A 23,645-nucleotide genomic window follows, 5' to 3' on the forward strand; every position below is an offset into this window, starting at 1 on the left:
GGAGAAGCCGTGCGGCCTAGTGGGCAGAGCCCGGGCCCGGGAGTCGGAAGGACCTGGGTTCTCATCCCGGCTCCGCCCCTTGTCCGCTGCGTGACCTTGGACGAGTCACTTCACTTCTCTAGGCCTCGGTTATCCAACGGACAGTGACCGTCCCCCGTCCCCCCCGAGTCTTCTGGCGGGCCCGCCTCCTCCTCCTCCTCCTCCGAGAAGCCTTCCCCGACTGCACCCTTCCGTCCTCTTCTCCCGCTCGCTTCCGCGTCGCCCCGACTCGCTCCCTTTCTTCCTCTCCCCGTCCCAGCCCCGCCCCGCTTCTACCCACCTCTCTAATTTATTTATCTCTATTCACGTCCGTCTCCCCCCAGTCTAGACCGTCGGCTCGCCGTGGGCAGGGAATGCGCCTGTTCGACTGTCCCGTTGGACTCTCCCAAGTGTTCGGCCCAGTGCTCTGCACACGGTAAGCGCTCGGTAAATACCACTGACTGGCTGACTGACTCAGCTACCTCATCTGCAAAACGGGGGTTAGGCCGGCGAGCCCCACGTGGGACGTGGACCGCGTCCATCCCGACCATCTCCTGGCCATCTCAGCGTTTGATCCGGCGCCAGGCACGTGATAAGCGCTTACCAGGGAACGGCGTAAATGCCGCGGGGCGAGGAGGGTTGGGGGGAGGCGGAAGGGTAATCGAGGAAGACGTCCCGGAGGAGGTGAACCGGAAACCTTTCCACCCAGACGCCCCGTCCTGAGGCAGTGGGGTGGAACCGGGCCCCTGGCCTCAATCAACCGGTTGTCAGGGGCAGAGAATTAAAGTCGCCATTAATAACGGCTCTTAATAACAACTTGGTGGGTTTTTTTCTTCCTGCCAAGGGGAACGATTCGATCGCTTTTGTCTCCAGAGCAGATGCTATTTTTTTTTTTTCCCAAATCCTGCTGGATCTTCTTTCGCGTCGCTCTCTCTTTCTGCTCTGGTGGCCCGCGATCAGTGATGGAGAGAGAGAGAGACAGCGAGAGAGAGAGACAGGGACCGAGGAGAGCCCTAGAGAGAGAGGAGAGATAGACAGAGAGAGAGAAGATAGGGAGGAACTGAGATAGCAAGGGAGAGATAAAGAGGGAGAGAGATAGAGAGAGAGGAGAGGCGGAGAGGGAGATCGAAGAGGGATAGAAAGGGGGAGAAAGAAGAGAGATCGAGAGGGAGAGAGATAGGGAGGGAGAGAGGAGGGAGAGAAAGAGGGAGAGAGGAGAGATAAAAAGGTAGAGAGATAGAGAGACGAGAGATAGAGAGGGAGAGAGAGGAGAGATAGAAAGGGGGGAGAGAGAAGGAGAGAGATGGAGAGAGAGAGGAGAGATAGAAAGGGGTAGAAAGAAGAGAGATCGAGAGGGAGAGAGAAGAGAGATCGAGAAGGGGAGATAGAGGAGATAGAAAGGGGAGAGAGAAGGGAGGAGAGAGATAGAGAGCAGAGAGATATAGAAAGAGAGGAGAGATAGAAAGGGGGAGAAAGAAAGATCGAGAGGGAGAGCGATAAGAAGGGAGAGAGGAGAGAGAAGAGAGGTAGAGAAGGGGAGAGAGAGGAGAGATAGAAAGGGGTAGAAAGAAGAGAGATCGAGAGGGAGAGAGAAGAGAGATCCAGAAGGGGAGATAGAGGAGATAGAAAGGGGAGAGAGAAGGGAGGAGAGAGATAGAGAGCAGAGAGATATAGAAAGAGAGGAGAGATAGAAAGGGGGAGAAAGAAAGATCGAGAGGGAGAGCGATAAGAAGGGAGAGAGGAGAGAGAAGAGAGGTAGAGAAGGGGAGAGAGAGGAGAGATAGAAAGGGGTAGAAAGAAGAGAGATCGAGAGGGAGAGAGAAGAGAGATCCAGAAGGGGAGATAGAGGAGATAGAAAGGGGAGAGAGAAGGGAGGAGAGAGATAGAGAGCAGAGAGATATAGAAAGAGAGGAGAGATAGAAAGGGGGAGAAAGAAAGATCGAGAGGGAGAGCGATAAGAAGGGAGAGAGGAGAGAGAAGAGAGGTAGAGAAGGGGAGAGAGAGGAGAGCTAGAAAGAGGAGAGAGAAGGGAGAAGGGCAGAGATAGAGAGAAGAGAGATAGAGGGAGAGGAGAGCTAGAAAGGGGAGAGGAGGGAGAACCCGAGAGCTAGAGAGGGAGAGAGATAGAAAGGGGAGAAAAAGAGAGATAGGGAGAGAGGAGAGATAGGGAGGTAGACCGAAGGAGAGGGAGGGAGATAGGAGAGGTAGAGAAAGAGGAGAGATAGAAAGGGAGTGAGAAGAGAGATGGGGGGAGAGGGAGGCGAGATAGAAAGGGAGAGAAATGGGGGCTAGAGGGGGAGAGGGTCGAGAGATAGTAGGGAAAGAGATAGGGAGGGAGAGACGCAGAGGGGAGAGACTCAGAGAGAAGAGGGAAGGATAAAGAGGAGAAAGCAAGTGAGGGAAGAGACGGAGGGGGACAGGGAGAGACGGAGAGGAGAGACGCAGACAGAGGGAAGAGAGGACAGTCGGAGAGACAAGAAGGAGACCGAGGGAGAGGAGAGATAGGGAGGGAGAGACGCAGAGAGGAGAAACCCAGAAAGAGGGGGGAGGAAATCAGAGAGACAAGGGAGGAGAGAGAGACCGAGAAGGAGAGAGATAGGGAGGAGAGACCCAGAGAGAGGGAGGGGAGACAGTTCATTCATTCAGTTGTATTTACTGAGCGCTCCCTGTGGGCAGAGCACTGGGCTGAGCGCTTGGGAAAGTACGCTGCAACAGCAAACAGTGACGATCCCTGCCCGGAACGAGCCGACAGTCCGGAGGCGGAGAGAGCAGAGGGGAGAGACAGAGAGGGAGAGAGGAGAGAGAGAGAAGACAGAGACAGAGGAAAGGAGGGAAGGGGGCCCTAAGGACCGGCTCTGCCAGTTGTCCTGGTGTTTACCGAGCGCCCACCGGGTGCGGGGAACTGTACCGAGCGCCCGGGGCAGATCGAGATGGAGACTGGACCCGTTCCCTGTCCACGAGGGGCTTCCGCTCCGATGATCTAGCAGCTGTCGTGGTATTTATTAAGCGCTTAGTACAGCGCTCTGCACCCGGTAAGCGCTCAATAAATACGACCGGATGAACTGAGCGTCCACTGGGTGCGGGACGCCGTGCTGAGCGCCGGCGAAAGGTCAGGCGAGGGAAGGGACCCGTTTCCCGTCCGCGGGGGGCTTCCGCTCTGACGGCCCAGTAGCCGTCGTGGTATTCATTGAGCGTCCGTCGGGTGCGGGACGCTGTCCCGAGCGCCGGGGAAAGGCCAAGACGGGGAAGGGACCCGTTCCCTGTCCGTAAGGGGCTTCCACTCCAAGGGAGGGAGGCGGATCTGTGGACCCCGATGCCGGTCCCTTAGAGCCCGCCGGCAGATTTCAGCCCCTTGTCCCCGGGAGCTACTTTTGTGACAAAATTAATATTCCTAACTGTCGCTTCTAATCTCTACCGTGATTCACGCTCACACGTCCCCGCGATAATGACAATTAAAAGCTTTCGGAGAAGGAGGAGAGCTCTGCTGTCGGAAAGAAGACCTGACAGAAAAGGGAACCTTCTCGAAGTCGAGGTAGCTCCGGGCCCGGGGGAGGGGGGGGGGGGGGGGGGGGGGGGGGGGGGGGGGGGAGGAAATCGGCCGGAATTCCGGAGCGGAGGAAGAAAGAGAAAAAACGGGAAAGGATTTCAGATGCTCCCTCCCGGTGCGCCTTTCCGGGAAATCCACCTCCCCTTTGCGGTGGCGGTGGGGAAGAGCTCTCCCGTCTCCCCGAACTGTTATTGTCGTGATCTGGGGGGGGTATTCGATTCGCTGGCTGCGTGCGGAGCGCCGTCCTAAGCGTCGCGGGGCGAGAGGGGAGCGACGCAAGGCGATCGGGTCGGACACGATCCCCGTTCCACACAGTCGGAGGAGGAGACGGGGATCGAATCTTCATTTCTCAGCGGGGGAAACCGAGGCCCAGAGAATCACGATAACTGCGGTATTCGTTAGGCGCCATTTATGGGCCCAGCACCGTTCTGTGCGTTGGGGGAGACAAAAGATAATCAATCCCACGTGGGGCTCACGGGCTTCATCCCCATTTTCCAGATGAGGTAACCGAGGCCCAGAGAAGTGAAGTGACTCGCCCAAAGTCACGCAGCCGGTAAGCGGCGGAGGCGGGATCGGAACCCACGACCTCTGACTCCCAGGCCCGGCCTCTTTCCACGAAGCCACGCCGCTTCTTTCAGTCGAGTCTACGCATCTAGCCACCGAACGGCCGGTGGCATCCGTCGGGCGCCGAACCCGGCGCGGGGCACCGTACTGAACGCAAGGAAGAGTCCGACCCGACAGATTTGGTAGACGTGATTCCCTGCTCTTAAGGTCCTAGCAGGTCTCGAGGGGGCCTGTATTAGACACCAGATTCCTCTCTGAGTTACGTCAGTTTTTCAAACCGAAAGAACAATCCAGCGATGGACGTATTTCTCCGTGAAAACGCCCGTGCCCCTTAGGCTCTGACTCTGCGCTAAACGCTGGGGGAGGTAGGAGGTCGGAGGGACACGGGCGTCGCGGCTCGAGCCCGGGCCTGGAAGTGAGAAGGTCCCGGGTTCTAATCCCGGTTCCGCCGCGTCTGCTGCGTGACCTCGGGCAAGTCACTTCACTTCTCTGGGCCTCAGTTACCTCATCCGGAGACCGGGGACGGAGACCGTGAGCCCCACGTGGGGAGGGGACCGGGTCTGACCCGCTTCGCCGGGACCCACCCCGACGCTCAGCACGGCGGATACCGCGATGGTTATCATTATTCCCTATCCCCATTTGACGGATATTATTCCTTATCCCCAAGTGGCCGGCTCGGGCAGGCGGCGGAGCCGGAACAGGACCCCGGGCTTCCTGGCTCCAGCCCCGGGCCCCTTCCGTCCGCCCACGTGGCTTTTCGGAGCGGCCGCGGATCAGGTGGTGATGTAATGAGCGCCGTTTGTCACCCGCTCCCTCGGGTCCCGTTTCCCGTCCAAGTCTGAGAAGACCCGACCAACGCCACGCTCCGCTCTGGTGCTCTGCTGCTCGGGGAGAGGGGACGGAGACAGACAGAGAGAGAGAGAGGCGGCCTAGCGGAGACGGCTGGGGACAGAGACCGTGGGCCGAGGCAGGACGGGGGTGGGGGGAGAGAGAGAAACCGAGGCGGAGTGAGAGGAGAGGGAGAAACGGAGACACAGCGGGGGACGGAGGGAAACAGGGACAGAGAGGAGAGAGACGGTGGCAGAGTGAGAGGAGAGACGCAGAGAGAGGCAGAGAAGAGAGACACGGGGAAGAGAGAGACAAATAGAGGCCGAGTGAGAAGAGAGAGAGAAACAGAGAGAGATAGAGAGTCTGAGGAGAGAGAGACAGAGGCACAGTGAGAGGGGAGAGGCAGAGAGAGGCAGAGAACAGAGACACAGGGAAGAGAGGGACAAATAGAGGCAGAGTGAGAGGAGAGAGACAGAAAGATAGTCTGAGGAGAGAGAGACGGAGAGGAGAGAGAGACAGAGAGGCGACAGAGACAGAGAGAGGGTGAAACAGAGAGACAGAGAGTGGAAGAGACACAGAGACGGAGAGAGAAACAGAGACAGAGTGAGGGGAGCGGGAGAGACAGAGACAGAGACGGGTTGAGTGAGAGGAGAGAGAAACACAGAGAGATAAAGAGGCTGAGAAGAGAGAGACAGAGAGGAGAGAGAGACAGAGGTGGAGTGAAAGGGGAGAGACAGAGAGAGGCTGAGAAGAGAGACAGAGTGAGAGGAGAGAGACAGACAGAGGGAGAAACAGAGAGACAGAGAAAAACAGAGAGGGAGAAACAGAGACAAACAGGCAGAATGTGAGGAGACCGAAACAGAGGCAGAGTGGAAGGAGAGAGAGAAACAGAGGGACAGATGGGAGAGACAGAGAAGAGAGAGAGAAACCGAGAGAGGGAGAGACAGAGAGGGAGACAGAGAAAGAAAGGAGGGGGGAGAGAGGCGAGAGACAGAGAAAATGAGAAATGGAGAGACAGAGACAGTGAGAGACAGAAAGAGACAAAGGGGGGAGAGAGGACAGAGACAGAGAGTGAGGAGAGAGAGAAACAGAGACAGAGAGGGCGCAGAAAGAGGCAGAGAGACAAAGGGCGAAAGAGAGGAAGGGAGGGGGAGAGGGAGAGAGACGAGAAGAATGAGGGGGAGAAAGAGAAAAGAGATAAAAAGAAGAAGAGAGAGGAGGGGAGAAACAGAGACATAGAGAAAAAGAGACAAAGAGAGAGAGAGAGAGAGAGAGGCGAGAAACAGAGACAGAGAGAGGAGTGGGAAACAGAAAGAGACGGAGAGGGGAGAGAGAAGCAGAGAACCAGAGAGAGGGAAAGGAGAGAAAGAGAAACAGAGACAGAGAGGGAGAGAAGAGGAGAAAAGGAGAGAGGAGGCAGAGTGAGAAGGGAGAGACAAAGAGAGGGGAAGGGAGAGAAGCAGAGACAGAGAGAGCAGTGGGAGGAGACAGAGAAATAGAAAGACAGAGAGCGCGAAAGGAGAGAAAGAGAAACAGAGACAGAGCAGAGACAGAGAGGAGGAGAGATGAGTGGGAGAGAAACAGAGAGAGTGAAAGGAGAGAGACAGAGAGGAGAGACAGAGAGACAGAGAGAGGAGTGGGAGAGAAACAGAGAAAGAGACAGAGGAGAGAGAAATGGAGAGAGGCAGAGAGAGTGAAAGGAGAGAAACGGGGAGAGGAAGAGAGGAGAAAAGGAGAGAGACGGGAGAGACAGAGACAGAGAGGAGAGAGAGACAGAGAGACGGCGAAGGGAGAGAAACAGAGACAGAGAGACAAAGAGGGAGAGAGGAGAGAGAATAAGAGTTAGAGTTCCTTGTAGGCAGGGAACATGCCTACCAACTGTTCTGTCGGAGTCTCCCAAGCGCTCGGCACAGTGCTCTGCACGCAGTAGACCGGCAGGTCCTCGAAGGCAGGGATTGTGTCTTCTCACTCTTTTGCGCTCTCCCGAGGTCTCGGTACGGTGCTCTGCACACAGTAAGCGCTCAATAAATACGATCGACTGAGTAACCAGTCGATCCGTGGGTCATCTATTGAGCGCTTACTGTGTAGAGAGCGCCGCACTAAGAGACTGGAAGAGCGCAGAAGAGTCAGAACGGCCAGACGCGTTCCCTGCCCCTAATCCGTGGCAAGAGGCCGGGCTCGGGACCCGGAGGTCGTGGGTTCCGATCCCGGCCCCGCCACTCGTCGGCCGGGTGACTTTGGGCGAGTCGCTTCACTTCTCCGGGCCTCGGTTCCCTCAATCTGTAGAACGGGGGTGAAGGCTGGGAGCCCCCCGCGGGACGACCCGCTGACCTCGTCTCGACCCCGGCGCTTAGTACAGCGCTCGGCACATAGTTAGCGCTTCACAAATACCATCGCTATTGTTAACGAGCTTACGGTTTAAGCAAACCAAAAAATCAATCGTATCCACGGAGGGCTTAGCCCGCCGCGAAGCGTGACTCGGTGGAAAGAGCCCCGGCTTGGGAGTCAGAGGTCGTGGGTTCCGATCCCGCCTCCGCCCCGTCTCTGCCGTGGGACCTCGGGGAAGTCACTTCGCCTCTCCGGGCCTCGGCGACCTCAGCTGGAAAAGGGGGATGGGGACGGGGAGCCCCACGGGGGACGGCCCGACGGGCTGGGATCTCCCCCGGCGCCCAGAACGGTGCTGGGCCCGCGGTGAGCGCTTAGCAAATGCCGGCGTCATCATTCTCATCATCACAGCGTTCCCGAATCTCCCCGAGAAGGGAGAGGTTTTACGGGCCTTCTCCTCCCGAGAGACGGCACCGTTCCTCGCGACGGCAGGAGGATGAAAAGGGGGTCTCCCCGAAAGGTCTCGGGGGGACCGGCGAGGGGGAGTCGACTAAAAGGGACGGAAGAATGATCTCTCAGAAGGAGCCCGGACCCCGAAGAGGATATTTTCGGACTCGGTCGGACGACGCTTCTGTAGCCGCCGGCGGGAGGCTGGATGAGGGGAATTTCGAAAGATTCCCCCTCTCCCCTTTCGACTCTCCCGCCGGGAGGCCGGTTATTTTTAGGAGATCCGGGCCGCTGGCGATTACCGCCCGCTTCCCGGCGCGGAATCTTTGACTTTACTCGAGGAGAGCGGGGAACGCGTCTCTTTGCTGTTCTGCCGGACTCTCCCGAGCGCCCGGTACAGGGCCTCGCCCGCAGTGAGGGCTCCACAGATGCGACCGAAGGGACGCGGAGCGCGGCGCTCCGCGCACGGCGGATGCTCTGCCGATGCTACCGCTCCATCGACCGGGGGACTGTAATAATGACGTTGGTACTTGTTAAGCGCTTACTTTGTACGGGGCACCGTTCTAAGCGCCGGGGGAGATACAGGGTCATCGGGTCGTCCCGCGTGAGGCTCGCGGTTAATCCCCATTTTACAGATGAGGGAACTGAGGCACAGAGAAGTGAAGTGACTCGCCCGCGGTCACACGGCCGGGAGTCGAACCCGTGACCTCCGACTCCGAAGCCCGGGCTCTTTCCACTGAGCCAGGACCGTGAGCTCCTCGAGGGAGGGGATGGTGTCTGCTAAGTCTACCGGGCTCTGCCAGGCGCTCGGTACAGTGCTCTGCACACAGCGGGCGCTCGATAAGTACAACCGCTCGATCGACTGGCAGCCGTCATTACTCCAGCGGCATGGAAGTGATCGGCGGGGCGGGGGCTTTCTCAATAACCGTTCAATCACTTATTCATTCATTCGCTCGGACGTAGCGAGCGCTCCCTGCGTGCGGAGCACGGCGCTAAGCGCTTGGAAGGGCGCGACGATAGACGGACGCCTTCCCTGCCCCCCAGTCGGCTTGCAGTCTGGGGTCCGCTCAAGCGGAGAAACGCAGCCCATTCGCGGCTGGGGGATCTACGTCGAGTCAATCAGTGGTATTTATTGAACACCCGATGCGGTGATGATGATGACCGTGGTATTTATTGAGCGCTTACTACGCGCCAGGCCCCGTACCAAGCGCTGGGGCGAGTACAAGCAAGTAGAGTCGGACACAGTCCCCGTCCCCCGTGTCGTCCCCGTTTGACAGGGGAGAAAATCGAGGCCCAGAGAAGCGAAGCGACTCGGCCGAGGTCACGCGGCAGACGGGGGGGGGGGGGGGGGGGCCGAGCCGGGACGAGAACCCGGCTCTTCTGGCTCCCGGGCCCGGCCTCTCCCCGCTGGGCCTCGCCGCTTCTCTGACCCCCATTTTTACAGAGGAGGAAACCGAGGCCCAGAGGAGTAAAGCGACTCGCCCAAGGTCACCCAGCGGACAAGTGGCGGAGCCGGGATTAGAGTAACGGTAATAACGATGTCACTCGTTACGCACTCGCTATGTGCCGAGCACCGTTCTAAGCGCCGGGGGAGATAGAAGGTCATCAGTTGTCCCCCGTGGGGGTCACAGTCTCCACCCCCATTTTCCAGATGAGGAAACCGAGGCCCAGCGAAGTGAAGCGACTCACCCAAAGTCACGCAGCGGACAAGCGGCGGAGCCGGGATTAGAACCCGGATCCTCCGCCTGCGGCCCCGGGCTCTTCCCGCTAGGCCGCCCTGCTTCCGTTGCTGACTTAACCGGTGACCCCCCCCCCCCCCCCCCGCCCCGTTTCGGGGTCAATAAAGCTCGGGTTATTAGGTGTCGATGATAATGATGATGATGCCGTTACTCGTCGAGCGCTCACTATGTGCCGAGCACCGTTCTAAGCGCCGGGGGAGATGCGGGGTCATCGGGTCGGCCCACGTGAGGCTCCCGGTCTCCATCCCCGTGTCACAGATGAGGTCACTGAGGCCCGGGGAAGTGAAGTGACTTGACCAAAGTCACCCAGCTGCCAGGTGGCGGGGCCGGGATTGGAACTCATGACCTCGGACTCCTAGGCCCGGGTTTGGGGGCCCCCCTCCTCCGGGAGGCCTTCCCAGACTGAGCCCCTTTTCCTCCGCCCCTCCCCATCGCCCCGACTCCCTCCCTCTGCTCCACCCCCCGTCCCGCCCCGCGGCCCCGGTGTCTCTACGTACCCGTTTATTATTCTGTTTATTTTATTAACGATGTGTCTAGATCTATAATTCCATTTATTTACATCGCTGCTATCGACGCCCGTCGGCTTGTTTCGTTTTGTCGTCCGTCTCCCCCCCCCGTAGACCGTGAGCCCGGGGTCGGGTCGGGATCGTCTCCGTTGCCAAACCGCCGCTTCCGAGCGCCCGGTACAGTGCCCCGCACGAGGTAAGCGCTCCGTAAACGCGACGGAACGAACGGATGAACGCATTTTCGAGCCCGGGCTTCCGAGTCAGAGGTCACGGGTTCGACTCCCGGCTCCGCCGCTCGTCAGCTGTGGGACCGTGGGCGAGTCGCTTCACTTCTCTGGGCCTCGGTTCCCTCATCCGGAAAACGGGGATTAACCGTGAGCCTCACGTGGGTTGACCCCGTATCTCCCCCCCGGCGCCTACAACAGTGCTCTGCACGTAGGAAGCGCTTAACGAATACCAACGTTATGATTTTGATCGACCGAAATGGTTCCGGGCCCCAAACGACCGGATTTTATCCTCCTCCCCCCTTCCCGGAAGAGCGGCCGGCCGGGAGGAGGATCGGAAGGGTTGTTTGGTTTCACGGTCGGACGGGCGCCTTCTGTTTAGGCCGCGCCCGTCTAATTTTCCGTCGCCCTTCCCTCGGGGGGACCTAGGAATCTTCCAGGTTCCCCGCCGTGTTCACGCGGCGCTGGATCGCCCCCTCTCCCCGCGCTCGCGGGCCGGATCTTTCATCGCTGTGGTCGGGATCAGTCGGTCCCCTAAGGACCCAGAGGGAAAGAGGTTAATCAGGAGGGCGATGGGGCGGGCGGACGGCTTCACCGGAAAACGCGCCGAGGCGGCGCAAATACCCTCCGGTGGCTTCTCCGTTTACCTCGGTTTCCCCGGAGCGGCAGCGTGGCCTAGCGGAAACGAGGACGCTGGTATCCGTCAAGCGCCCGCTAGGCCCCGGGCACCGTTCCGAGCGCCAGGGGGGATCCGAGGTCATCAGGCCGTCCCGCGTGGGGCCCACGGGCTTCATCCCCCCTCGCCGGAGGAGGTCGCCGAGGCCCGGAGAAGCGAAGCGACTCGCCCGGGGCCGCGCCGCCGTCGAGGGGCGGCGCCGGGATCCGAACCCGTGACCTCCGACTCTCGAGCCGCGGCCCGGGAGTCAGAGGACCCGGGTTCTCATCCCGGCTCGGTCCGTCCGCCCCTCTAGACCGTAACGGCGTCGACGGTAATGACCGTCATCGTCGTTACGGTCCCCGTCGAGCGCTTACTACGTGTCCGGCGCTCTACCGGGCGCCGGGGGAGATTCGGGGTCATCGGGTGGTCCCCCGTGGGGCTCGCGTCTTCCTCCCCGTTTTGCGGGCGAGGGAACCGAGGCCCGGGGAAGTGAAGCGACCGGCCCAAGGTCACCGGGCAGGGTCCCCCCCGGGGGCCGTCGACGAGGAGGCCGTCGCCCACCCCAGCTCCGCCGTCTCCGGCTTATTCCGGCCGGAGTCGCCTCCCTAATGGTCTTCTCTCTCGTTTTACTACGAGTCGCCCCCCGCTCCGGCCGGGCCTCCCCCCGCTGCCTTCTGAACATCCCGTCCTATTTACTCCGTCCCCGACTCCCGCCCGGCCTTTCTCCGCTCAGGGCCCCGCTAACGAGCGGTTTTCCTTTCTTCCTCTCGTTAATCTCGTCGTGAGAAGAGGGCGTCGATTAAATGAGGACACCGGGGCCGAGGTGACGAGGACGGGAGGAGAACGTACACTTCCTTTCCGCCGTTGGACGGGAGAGGACGGGGGGGGGGGGGGGGGGCCGGGAAGGCCGAGGAAGGGGGAAGCTCGTTATTCCCCGAAGAGGGACGGGATCGGAACGACCCGTCCCCGGGGGGCCGAGAGAGGAGGGCGGCTCGCTCTCCCAACCGCCGCGGGAGTAACGGAGCTTCGCCGGGAGGGAAACTGAGGCTCAGAAGGCGGCCGGGGAGGGCGGAAGGTAGGGCGGGCTAGCGGGCGGAGACAGAGGAACTGTGTTTGGTGGCATTTCTTCAGCACATCCTACTAATCGTTATTACACACTATATGTCATGTAATAATTCTTATAATGATGGCATTTGTTCAGCGCTTACTACTACTACTACTACTAATGTTGGTATCTGTTGAGCGCTTACTATGTGCAGAGCACCGTTCTAAGCGCCGGGGGGGACACAGGGTCGTCGGGTCGCCCCGCGTGAGGCTCACAGTGAATCCCCGTTTTACAGATGAGGTCACCGAGGCCCAGAGAAGCGAAGCGACTCGCCCACGGTCACACAGCTGACGAGGGGCGGAGCCGGGAGTCGAACCCATGACCTCTGACTCCCAAGCCCGGGCGCCGCCCCCACGAGGTGCCGAGCCCCGCTCCGAGCGCCGGGGGAGAGGCGAGGTCACCGGGCGGTCCCCCGTGGGGCTCGCCGGCTCCGTCCCCGTTTGACAGATGAGGAGACCGAGGCCCGGAGAAGCGAAGCGACTCGCCCGGGGTCACGGGGCGGACGGGTGGCAGGGCCGGGGTCAGAACCCGTGACCTCCGGGCTCCCAGACCCGGGCTCCGTCCATTCATTCGTTCGGTAGCATTTATTGAGCGCTTACTATGCGCAAGGCACTGTGCTAAGCGCTTGGAAAGTACGACTCGGCAACAGATTGAGACAATCCCTACCCGACCACGGGCCGTCCACCACGCCGGCCTGCTGCTTTTCCTAGAAGAGGTAAAGTAGGGATAGTATTTCTTATCACTCTGGGCTCTGTTGTATTTACTGGACTCTCCCAATCGCTTAGCACGGCGCTCTACACACAGTAAGAGCTCAGTAAGAGGCACCGACGGATCTATTGATCTTTACGAGGCAGAACACCGCGCTCAGATGAACGGAGTGGAAAGTTTCTCTTGTAAATACGTTGTTTTTTTTTTGAAGGGTGGTGTTGGTTAAGCACTTACTCTGTGCTGAGCGCCGGGCTAGACACGAGACCATCGGGTCGGACGCAGTCCCGGTCCCACATGGGGCTTTTGGACTAAGAGGGAGGGAGGGAGGGAGGGAGGGAGGTAAGGGCTTAAATGTCCATTTTGCAGTGGAGGAAACTGAGGCCCAGAGCGGTGAAGTGACTCGCCCGAGGTCACACAGCAGACGAGCGGCGGAGGCGAGGCTCGGAACTCAGGTCTTCTGGTGGTTGGACGAAAGATCTGCGGCTTTCTACGGCGCTCGGGAAGCAGCGTGGCTCGGCGGAAAGAGCCCGGGCTCGGGAGTCGGGGGTCGTGGGTTCGAATCCCGGCTCTGCCACTCGTCCCCGAATCGGGTGGTCCCACGTGGGGCTCACAGTCTTCATCCCCATGTTACAGATGAGGTGACTGAGGCCCAGAGCAGCGAAGTGACTTGCCCAAAGTCCCACAGCGGATAGGTGGCGGGATTCGAACCCACGACCTCGGACTCCCCCAGCCCGGGCTCTTTCCACTGAGCCGCGCTGCTTCTCGATGGAGCTTCGCTCTCTGGGCCCCCGAGGCCGCGTTACATAAAGGGGGGGGTGTGACGTAAATAGCTCCGCCAGGAGCGTCCAGCACAGCCCCGCCCTGCAGATGCTCCGCAAGGTCCGTGTTTTTCTCTCCCCCCCCACCCCCCCGGGAGGAGATGGACTCGTCCGCTCCGAATTCCACTCCCGGGATGGGAGAGTCCACTCGCGGCGCTGCGGGGGGGACGCACGTGAAGGGCCGATTAAACGAACCCCGAGTGGCTCAGAGGGACCCGATTTTAAAAGTCCACCTCTGTCGCGGCGGTTTATAAAGCTCCCCGAGTGCCGGGGTGGGGGTCGGGGAGACCCTCGCGGGCTCTCCCCCGTGTCGGGTCCCCCTCCCGACGGAGGTGGACTCGTCCGCCCCGCGTTAAGTCCCAGGCTGGAAGAGTCCACCCGAAGCCCTGGGAGGGGGATTCCGTGACGGACTCATTAAACGAACACCGAGCGGCTCAGACGGAACCGATATCAGGTCCCCGGAGACCGTAGAGCTGTGAGGAAAGCCCCGCCTCCCGGGTTGGTCTCGCAATGCGGGCGGGGGCCTCGGGGAAGGTTCCTCAATACCTCGCTTCCCGCCCTCAGCTGGAGATGGGCTCGCCCGCTCCGCCCCATTGCGCGTCGAGCTCCCGGTTGGGAAGAGTCCACGCGGGCCACGGGAGGGGGGGCGGGGGAAACTGTCCGAGGGGGCCATGAAACGGGCACCGAGCGCCTCAGGTGGACCCGCTTTTAAGTCGCAGTCGGTGGCAGGGAGTTTTAGGCTTCGCGCCTCTCAGGTCGCTTTCGGAAGGCGGGCGGACGCCTCCCCGACACGTACGCCGTGTCTCCCCCCCCCCTCGGGAGATGGGCCGGTCCGTCCCGCCCCACCGCGCTCCCCCTCCCCGGGAGAGTCCAAACGGGCCCCCCCAGGGGGGTGGGGTGGGGAAAGAGAGTCCTCAGGGGGACGATTAAACGAGCCCCGAGCGGTGTCGACGGAGCCGATCCGAAGTCTCTATCACCGGTAGAGAGTCGTGCTTTCCGCCAGGCGGGGGATGGGAGGTGGGGGGCGTCTTTCCGCGTGCGCGACCCCCCCCCTCCCCGAAATGGTCCGCTCCGCGGCTCTTAAAGGGGCCGCCGGCGCGGCGGGCGGGGGCGCGACGCCGTCGCCCGGGAGACGGGGGACGGCGGCCGCCGAGGGCCGAGCGGCGCCGATGGCGGGGCCGCCGGGCCCCCGCTACCGCCTGCTGTCGGAGATCGGGCGCGGCAGCTACGGGGTGGTGTACGAGGCGCGGGGCGGCCCCGGCGGCGGGCGGGTGGCGGTGAAGCGGGTCCGCTGCGACGCCCCCGAGCAGGCGGAGCTGGCGCTGGCCGAGCTGCGGGCGCTCAGCAGCCTCCGCCGCCGCCACCGCAACGTGGTGGGGCTGGAGGACTGCGTCCTGCAGCGCCGCCGCCTCGCCCAGCGCCTCCCCCGCCCCCCCGCGCGCTCCCGCCTCTACCTGCGCCTCGTCGAGGCCTCCCTCAAAGGTACCGGCCGTCCCCTCGATGGTACTTATTGAACGCTCGCCCTGCGCGGAGCGCCGGACCCAGCGCTTGGGGCGGCCGGGGCGGGGACGCGATCGGCCAACCGGCCTCCATGAGAAGTCGGAGCGGAGCGGTCATCGTAACGTCGGACAGCCGCTGCTGTCGCCGGGGGAGACGGACACGGGGGAATCGGGTCGCGGGGCGCCCCGTCTCCATCCCCTTTTACAGAAGCGGCCGGCCCGCGGTCCCCCGGCTGACGAGGGGCGGAGGCGGGATTCGAACCCGCGACCTCGGCCTCCCCAGCCCGGACCCTTTCCACCGAGCCGCGCCCTTCGCCCCTCCCGGAGGGCCGGCGGAATAATCATAACAATGACCATGTCGGTATCTGTTAAGCGCTCCCTGTGCGCTGAGCGCCCCGGGGGGCGGGGGGGGGGGGAGCGGGGTCATCGGGTCGTCCCGCCCGAGGCTCACGGTTCATCCCCCTTTTCCAGATGAGGTCACTGAGGCCCAGAGAAGCGAAGCGACCCGCCCACGGTCCCCCGGCTGACGGGGGGCGGAGCCGGGATTCGAACCCACGGCCTCCGACTCCCGAGCCCGGCCTCTTTCCGCCGAGCCTGGCTGCTTCTCCGCCCCCCGACCCCGCCCCAGAGGTCGGGGGGCTCCTGATTTTCTTCCCCTCGCCACCCCTGGAGGGCAGAGACCCTCCCCCCCCACATCCCTCCGACCTTTGACCTCACCCTAGAGGTCAGGGCGATCCCCGATTCTCCCCCTCCCTGACCCTTGACCCTCCACCCCCCCCCCCACCCCGAGGTCAGAGGGACCCCGACTCTCTCCATCCCCCCTCCCCCTCGGTGCGCCCGACACTCTCCGCGACCCGTTCCCCGCCCGCGGCGAACCGAGAAATCGTTTCCAAAAGAGCCCTGGGATCCGTCCGGAGAAGCGGCCCGGCTCGGCGGGTAGAGCCCGGGCTCGGGAGTCAGGAGGTGGCGGGTGCGAATCCCCGCCACCCGCCTGCCGCGTGACCCCGGACGAGTCGCTTCCCTTCTAGGGGAGGCGGCCCGGGCTTCGGAGCCGGAGGTGGCGGGTTCGACTCCCGGCTCCGCCCCTCGTCCGCCGGGTGACCGTGGGCGGGTCGCTTCGCTTCTCCGGGCCTCGGTTCCCTCATCGGGAAAACGGGGATTCACCGGGAGCCTCCCGCGGGACGACCCGACGACGACCCCGCGTCTCCCCCGGCGCTCGGAACGGTGCTCCGCCCGTAGCGAGCGCTTAGCAGATCCCGACGTTCTCCGGGCCTCGGTTCCCTCATCCTTCGAGATGGGGATAAAGACCGTGAGCCCCACGTGGGACGCTCAGAAGAGCGCGCGTCGCACGCCGAGCGCTTCACGAGTACCGTCGCCCCGAGGCCGAGCGCGGCGCTCGGTCCGTGGCGAGGGCGCGGCCGGGCGGCGTGGCCCGGCGGGCGGAGCCGGCGCCCCGGGTTCTAATCCCGGCTCCTCCCCGTGCCCGCCGGGCCGGTCGCTTCTCTGGGCCTCGGTCGCCTCCTCTGGGAAATGGGGATCCGACCCCCGTTCTTCCCTCCTACTCGGACCCGGAGCCCCGGGAGGGACCCGAGGAGCTTCTATCTCCCCCTCCACCCCGCTCCGGCCCTCAGCGCGGTGCCGGGCACGTGGTGAGCGCTTAACGGATAATAATAATAATAATAATGTTGGTATTTGTTAAGCGCTTACTATGTGCCGAGCACCGTTCTAAGCGCTGGGGTAGACATAGGGGAATCAGGTTGTCCCACGTGGGGCTCACGGTCTTAATCCCCATTTTACAGATGAGGGAACTGAGGCGCAGAGAAGTGAAGTGACTCGCCCACAGTCCCACAGCCGACAAGTGGCAGAGCTGGGATTCGAACTCATGAGCCCTGACTCCGAAGCCCGTGCTCTTTCCACTGAGCCACGCTGCTTCTCATAGCAGATACGGATAGCGCCGTTGCTCCCCGTACAACCCTTCGTGCCCCGTTTCCTCCCCCGCCCTCCCGCCGGGGCCAGGCCGCGTGTGTTTTCCCGTGCGTCTGGCCCTGCCAGGGTGGGGTGGGTGCGTGTCCGTCTCTGTTGTGTCTCTGTCTCCCTCCTTCCCGGATCGCCATAGTTACCGCCTCTGTATAGCAAATAATCCACATTTCCCCCCCCCCCCCACCTAAAAAAATCACCAAACGTTCCCCGGCACTTAGGAGATCGCCCCGACCGCAAAACTCAAGTCCGCGACGCTTCCCCTTCGGGCTCCACCCACCTTCCGGGCCAACCCGAGGCGCCTTTCCCGGACGTGAGCGTCGTGGTCCGATTCCCGTGGTGTCCGTCGAGCGTTCCCGCGGGTCAACCCGGGGCGGATCTTAGGGCCGCTGCGTGCCTTTTTTTTTCCCTCTCCTTCTCTCCCAGTTGGCACGGCGTCTTCGGGTCCGAGCGGTCGGGGGGTTTGGAGAAAGGAAGGATGAACCCAATAGCGATAACGGCGTCGGTAAAGCGCTTAATCGGCGCCAGGCACCGTTCGGAAACCCCGGGGGAGATACGGGGTCATCGGGTCGCCCCCCGTGGGGCTCCCCGTCTCCGTCCCCGTTCTCCAGAGGAGGGAACCGAGGCCCAGAGAAGCGACCGGTCGCCCGGGTCCTTCCCCGGTGCGGCGAGGCCGCGGGGGAGGGGGAACGGGGATCGGGTCCCCGTTTCCGGCGGAGGGGGCAAGCGAGGCCGGGGAAGCGGCTCGTCCGAGGTCTCCCCCTCCCGGGCCTTCCGCCGGGCCTCGCCGCTCCTCCGAGGGGCCTGACCGCCGAGCCGCGAAGCGCTCCCGGGCGCCTGACGGGCACGCGGTGGGGGGCGGTCAGGTCGGGGGCGGCCCGCCCGTCCGACGCGGGGTCGCGCCCGCCCGGTGTCGCGCGTCGTCGTCCCCGTGGCTGACGGCTGTCGTCCCCTCTCTCTCTCGTCCCCCCCCCCCCCTTCCCCCGCCGCCCGCCTCCGTCCCCCCGGGCCGGTCCGGTCAGGGGAGAGGATCCTGGGTTCGGCGGAGGAGCCGTGCTACCTGTGGTTCGTCATGGAGTTCTGCGAGGGCGGCGACCTGAGCCGCTACGTGCTGTCCCGCCGGCCGGACCCGGCCACCACGCGCAGCTTCCTGCTGCAGCTGAGCAGCGCCGTGGCCTTCCTCCACGAGAACCGCGTCGTCCACCGCGACCTCAAGCCCGACAACATCCTGGTCACCGAGCGCTCGGGCCCGCCCGTCCTCAAGGTGGCCGACTTCGGGCTCAGCAAGGTGTGCGCCGGGGCGGAGCGGGGCCGCCGGGACCCCCGCGGCGCCGGCCCCGGCGCGGCCGCCGCCGCCGCCCCCGTCGACCGGTTCTGGCTGTCGTCGGCCTGCGGGTCGGACTTCTACATGGCGCCCGAGGTCTGGGAGGGCCGCTACACGGCCAAGGCGGACATCTTCGCCCTGGGGGTCATCATGTGGGCCCTGCTGGAGCGCATCACCCTCATCGAGGCCGACACGCAGCGGGAGCTGCTGGGCGGTTACGTGCGGCGGGGCGCCGACATCGTGCCCCTGGGCGAGGCCCTGCTGGAGAACCCGCGGCTGGAGCTGCCCATCCCCCGCCGCCGCCGCTCCGCCATGGGGGAGGGGGTCCGCCGCCTGCTCAGGGACATGCTGGCCGCCAACCCCCAGGACCGGCCCGACGCCCGGGAGCTGGTGGCCCGGGTCGACCGCGTCACCCTCGGGTCGCCCGAGCGGTGAGTGGGCGCGGGGGGCGGGGGCGCCGGGCCGAGCGCCGGGGAGGGGACCGGAGGGTCCCGCCGGGTGACCGAGGCCGGGCCCGGCGTCCGGCCCGGGGGTCGGGGGGACCCGGGTTCCGAGCCCGCCCCCGGCCGGCCGGGTGAGCCGGGGCCGCCCGGCAGCCGGGCGGCGGAGCCGGGATCGGAACCCGGGACCCTCCGCCGCCCCGGGACGGGGCCTCCGTCCCCCCTCCCCGCCGCGCCCGGTCCGGCCGGGCCCCGGGAGATGCAGGGACGCCTCCCTCTCCTCTTGCGCTCTCTCTCTCTCTCTCTCTCTCTCTCTCACCGTTGTGTGTTTTCGTCGTCGTCGTCCTGAGGTTCGCGCAGCCCCGGGGTGGGGAGAGATACGAGGTCGCCCCGGCGGACACGGTCCCCGTCCCGCGCGGGACTCTCCGGCCGGGGGGGGGGGCAGGGATCGCGTCCCCTTCGGAGGAGGAAACTGAGGCACAGGGAAGTGCCTGGCCCCGGGTCTCACGGCGGCCGGGTGGCGGAGCCGGAATTAGAACCCGGGCCCGGGCCTTCTTCCCGCTGAGCCGCGCTGGTTCTCGGGAGGAGAGGATGCCCCTCTGAAGACCGAATCGCTATCTGGTTGTTTAAGGACCGTAATGATGACGGTATTGAGCGCTCACTGCGTCCCGGGCCCCGTACCGAGCGCCGGGGTGGTTACAGGCCAGTCAGGTCGGACCCCCGTCCCCGTCCCCGTCCCGCCTGGGGCCCCCAGTCTTCATCCCCGTTTTCCAGAGGAGGGAACCGAGGCCCGGGGAGGTGGAGTGACTGGCCCGAGGTCACCCCTCCCACCCGCACCGGGCGAGGGCGTAGACGACGAGGGGCCGCGCCCCGGCTCGCCGGCTGGGCGCGGTTCATTTTTCCAAAAAAAACCTTCCCCATTTTACTTCTCCATCTCACCGTTCCCCGCGGCAAGCGCGGACTCGTCCCCGGAGCCCGCCTCGTCGCGCGGCTCCTCTTCCCGCCGTGGCATCCGCTAAGCTTCCCCCGTGTCTCCCCCAGCGCTTAGAACGGTGCTCTGCACAGAGTAAGCGCTTAACAAATACCAACATTATTATTATTATTATTATTAAGCGCTCACTCTGTGCAGAGCACCGTTCTGAGCGCTGGGGGAGATACAGGATGATCGGGTCGTCCCACGTGAGGCTCCCGGTCAATCCCCGTTGTACAGATGAGGTCACGGAGGCACAGAGAAGTCAAGTGACTCGCCCACAGTCACACAGCTGACGAGTGGCAGGGCGGGGATTCGAACCCGTGACTTCTGACCCCGAAGCCCGGGCTCTTTCCACTGAGCCACGCAGCTTCCCCTCATTTTACAGATGAGGGGACCGAGGCACAGAGAATAATGACGACGATGGTGTTGGTTAAGCGCTCACCACGTGCCAAGCGCCGTTCTGAGCGCTGGGGGGGAGACGCAAGGTCGTCGGGCTTCATCCCCATCTTCCGGACGGGGCCCAGAGAAGCGACTTGCCCCAAGCCGCACGGCCAAGCGGCGGAGCCGGGATTAGAACCCACGACCTCTGACCCCCCAGCCCGGGGTCCGGGGTGGATGGGGTCGGGTCCGGCGTTCCCGACATCCCCTCCCCCTCTGTGTGTTTCAGGTGAACGCTCCGGAGAGTCCGCCGTCAGCCTCCTCCTCCCCCCTTCCCTCCGTCTCCCCGCACCGTCGTCCCCCGAGCCCCGCGACGGACAGGTTCTGTGTGACGCGGGGGATCCCCCCGTCTCCTCCCCCGCCCCCCAGGGACCCCCCAAATACAGCCCGGAGGCGGTTGCGCCCCCTCCCCTGCTGAACTGTGACCTCCGGGTCCAACAGAGCCATAGGAGTTTCTCGCCCCTTCCTCTAGGCACGTGGCAGCCCTCTACCCCGCCGCCGCCCCCCCCCCCCCCCCCAAATTTCAGCCTGGGGTCGGGGAGGTGGTGGGGAGCCCCACGGCCCCGGCCCCGGTCCCTCTCTGGTTCCCGCTCGGAGATCTCTTTTCCCCCCGCCTTCCGCCCCCAGACCCAAGTGCCTTACCCGGCCCCGCCGACCCTCTCGAGGCCTCGGCCCCCCCACCCCGTCCCCGTCCCCGGCGTTTAGCACAGCGCCGGACGTCCGCCGCGCGCCTGGGCCTCGGCCCCCCCACCCCGTCCCCGTCCCCGGCGTTTAGCACAGCGCCGGACGTCCGCCGCGCGCCTGGCCCGGAGCAGCCGCCTGGGGGAGAGCCGGACCGCCTTCGGACGCCAGCTTGGGCCTGTCCTTCCCGGCTCCGGCCCCCACGTGGGGAAGACCCGAGGGGGTCCCCTGAAAAGGGGGGGATCCCCCCCGTCCCCGAGGAGGAGGAGAGCAGGCCCCGACGTGGTCGCCGGAAGGATGCCCTCCCCCGTGGGGGCGCCGCGGCGGGGGGATTGCCCCCAAGGAGGGGGGTCGGGGGCTTCGGGGGGCCGGTGTCCACCTCTCCCCGCCACCCCCATCTTCACGTCAGCTTCTCCGTCCTCGCCTCGGAACCACGGTGCCCACGGAGCAATAAAACCCCGTTTCGTTTCCTCTTTTTACGTTTCCGAAAAGGCGAGAACGGGGAAGGGGTCCGGCGACGGGCGAGAGGGGGGTCGAGGGGGACGGTGGACACCCCGTCCCCTCCGAAGCCCCCCACCCCTCCCCGCATCCCCGACCTCCAGGCGGAAGACGGACGAAACGAGTTCGGACATCTATTTTTACTTCTTTTTTTCCTATATATACATATCACGGTTGTGACTTTTTGGCACAGAAGCTGGTATCCCGGGACCTACCTACGTGCGAACGACTTTATAGAGGTTTTTTTCCTCCTTCTTTCCCTTTTCCTGCACTCGGGTGGGTGCGAGAGGTCGTATTTAAGTTAGCCGAACGGTGAGGTGTGGGGAGCGAGTGGCCGACGGCGTTTTGTGGCGGGAGAGAAACGGTCGTGTGAATAAAGAGGCCGGATGAGGTGGAAAAGCCATACGCGAAACGACGCGCGGACCTGACTCCGGTGGGTTTTTTGGGTTCTGCGTCTCCTTGGGCGGGGGGCAGCGGGGACGGGGAGGCACCGAACGGCCTCGGAACTGCCGGGGGATGCTATTTATTGAGCACCCGCTGTGGGCGGGGCACTTTGGGGAGTCCGGGGACGACGACGGTAACGCTTATTATTCGTCGATTTACTGTGTTGTCGAGAATACTCGAGCGCTTACTACGTGCTAAGCGCTGGGGTAGATACGGGGCCGTCAGTTGTCCCACGTAGGGCTCCCTGAGGTCCAGAGAAGTGAAGTGATTCGCCCAAGGTCCCGCAGCAGACCGGCGGCGGAGGCGGGATCGGAACCCACGTCCTCTGGCTCCCGAGCCCGGCCTCTCGCCACGAACTAAACCAAGCTGCTTCTCGAAAGCTTTTAAGCGCTCACTCTATGCAGGGCGCTGTACCGAGCGCTCGGGGAAGTACAGTAGGGCCGTGAAGGCGCCGTTCCCTGCCCACAAGAAGCTCCCGGGCTAAAGGAGACGGGCGGCGATACAAATAAATAAAATCAGGGAAATGATCCGTCCAGTGGCGTGGGACTGGGAGTGGGGGAAGAGCAGAGGGAGTAAGAAAGGAGGGCCAGGGACCCTACTACCCGCCCGGCAGCAAAGAGGGCGGACGGGACGCCGCCGGAGGTCTCGGCTCTGCCGCTCGTCTGCCGTGTGACCCCGGCCGGGTCACCTCCCCGGGCCTCGGTCACCTCATCTGTAAAATGGGGATTAAAACCGCGAGCCCCGAGCGAGGCGGGGATTGCGCCCAACCCCGGTTTGCTCGTATCTCCCCCGGCGCTCGGGACGGTCCCCGGCCCGTAGTAACCACTTAAACGCCGTCGTCGTCGTCATTCTCAGCCCCGTCGCCGGCGGTCCGTCGTCCGGGTTTACCGAGCGCTTACCGCGTGCAGGGCACCGAACCGAACGCCTGGGAGAGTCCAAAAGAACGGAACCGTTCCCCGCCCACGGCCGTTGTCTTGGTTCGGCCGGATTTACGGAGCGCTCACGGCGTGCAGAGCGCCGTTTCGCGGAGGGGGACCCCGAGCCTCGGAGAGGTTAGACGGCTCGCCCGAGGTCACCCGGCGGGGTCGTTTCCCGTAGCGCTCTGCCCTCCGTGGGAGCCGGAGACTCTTGGAGGGGCCGACTGGGCCTTGATTTTTTTTAATTTGCTATCCGTTAAGTGCTCGCTACGTGCCGAGCACTGTTCGACGCGCTGAGGTCCCCGCGAGCCAACCGGGTTACAAACCCCGTCCCACACGGGGCTCCCTCGGGGATCGCGCCCCCGTCTGCCGGCTAAGGAAACTGAGGCCTAAAAGAGGAGGAGAGGGCCAGGGAGAGAGGAGGCCCCTCCCTAGTGACTTGCCCAAGGTCACACAGCGGACGGGCGGAGCCCGGATTAGGACCCGGGTTTGCGGACTCGCTGGACTGGGGCTCTCTCCTCTAGGCCACGCGGCTTCCCACACGGTTGGGTTGTTGACGCAAGGCGGGCTCCCGCATCCCACGGGGGACGGAGGGCCAGGAATGGTCCGGGCCAGGTCCCGCCCCCCCTTCCTCCCCTCCCTCCCTCCTCCTCTCTTCCTCTCCCTCATCCGCCCCCCTTCCTCTTCTCCTCTCTCCCTCCTCTCTCCCTTTCCTCCTCTTCCTCCTCTCTTCCTTTCCTCTCCCTCTCCTCTTCCTCTCCTTCCTCCTCTCTTTCCTCCTCTTCCTTTCCTCTCCCTCATCCACCCCCTCCCTCCTCTCTTCCTCTCCCTCCTCTCTTCCTCTCCCTCCTCTCTTCCTCTCCCTCTCCTCTTCCTCCCCCTCTCCTCTTCCTCGCCTCCTCTCTTCCTCTCCCTCTCCTCCTCTCTTCCTCTCCCTCCTCTTCCTCTCCGTCTCCTCCTGTCCTCC

At 63.6% G+C, this 23,645-nt stretch overlaps 1 protein-coding gene across 1 annotated transcript; it reads left to right on the plus strand.

Moving 5' to 3' along the window:
- The first annotated feature begins 14,601 nt into the window (after window positions 1-14,601).
- On the plus strand, window positions 14,602-21,732 carry STK35 (serine/threonine kinase 35). The gene is made up of 3 exons (XM_029049344.2): window positions 14,602-14,969; window positions 17,986-18,718; window positions 20,368-21,732. Exons 1-3 carry the CDS (start codon window positions 14,657-14,659, stop codon window positions 20,369-20,371), a joined length of 1,050 nt encoding a protein of 349 aa, XP_028905177.1. The 5' UTR covers window positions 14,602-14,656; the 3' UTR covers window positions 20,372-21,732.
- The last annotated feature ends 1,913 nt before the right edge of the window (window positions 21,733-23,645 follow it).

This window comes from Ornithorhynchus anatinus, chromosome 21, assembly GCF_004115215.2.
Source record: "Ornithorhynchus anatinus isolate Pmale09 chromosome 21, mOrnAna1.pri.v4, whole genome shotgun sequence".
Taxonomy (NCBI): domain Eukaryota; kingdom Metazoa; phylum Chordata; class Mammalia; order Monotremata; family Ornithorhynchidae; genus Ornithorhynchus; species Ornithorhynchus anatinus.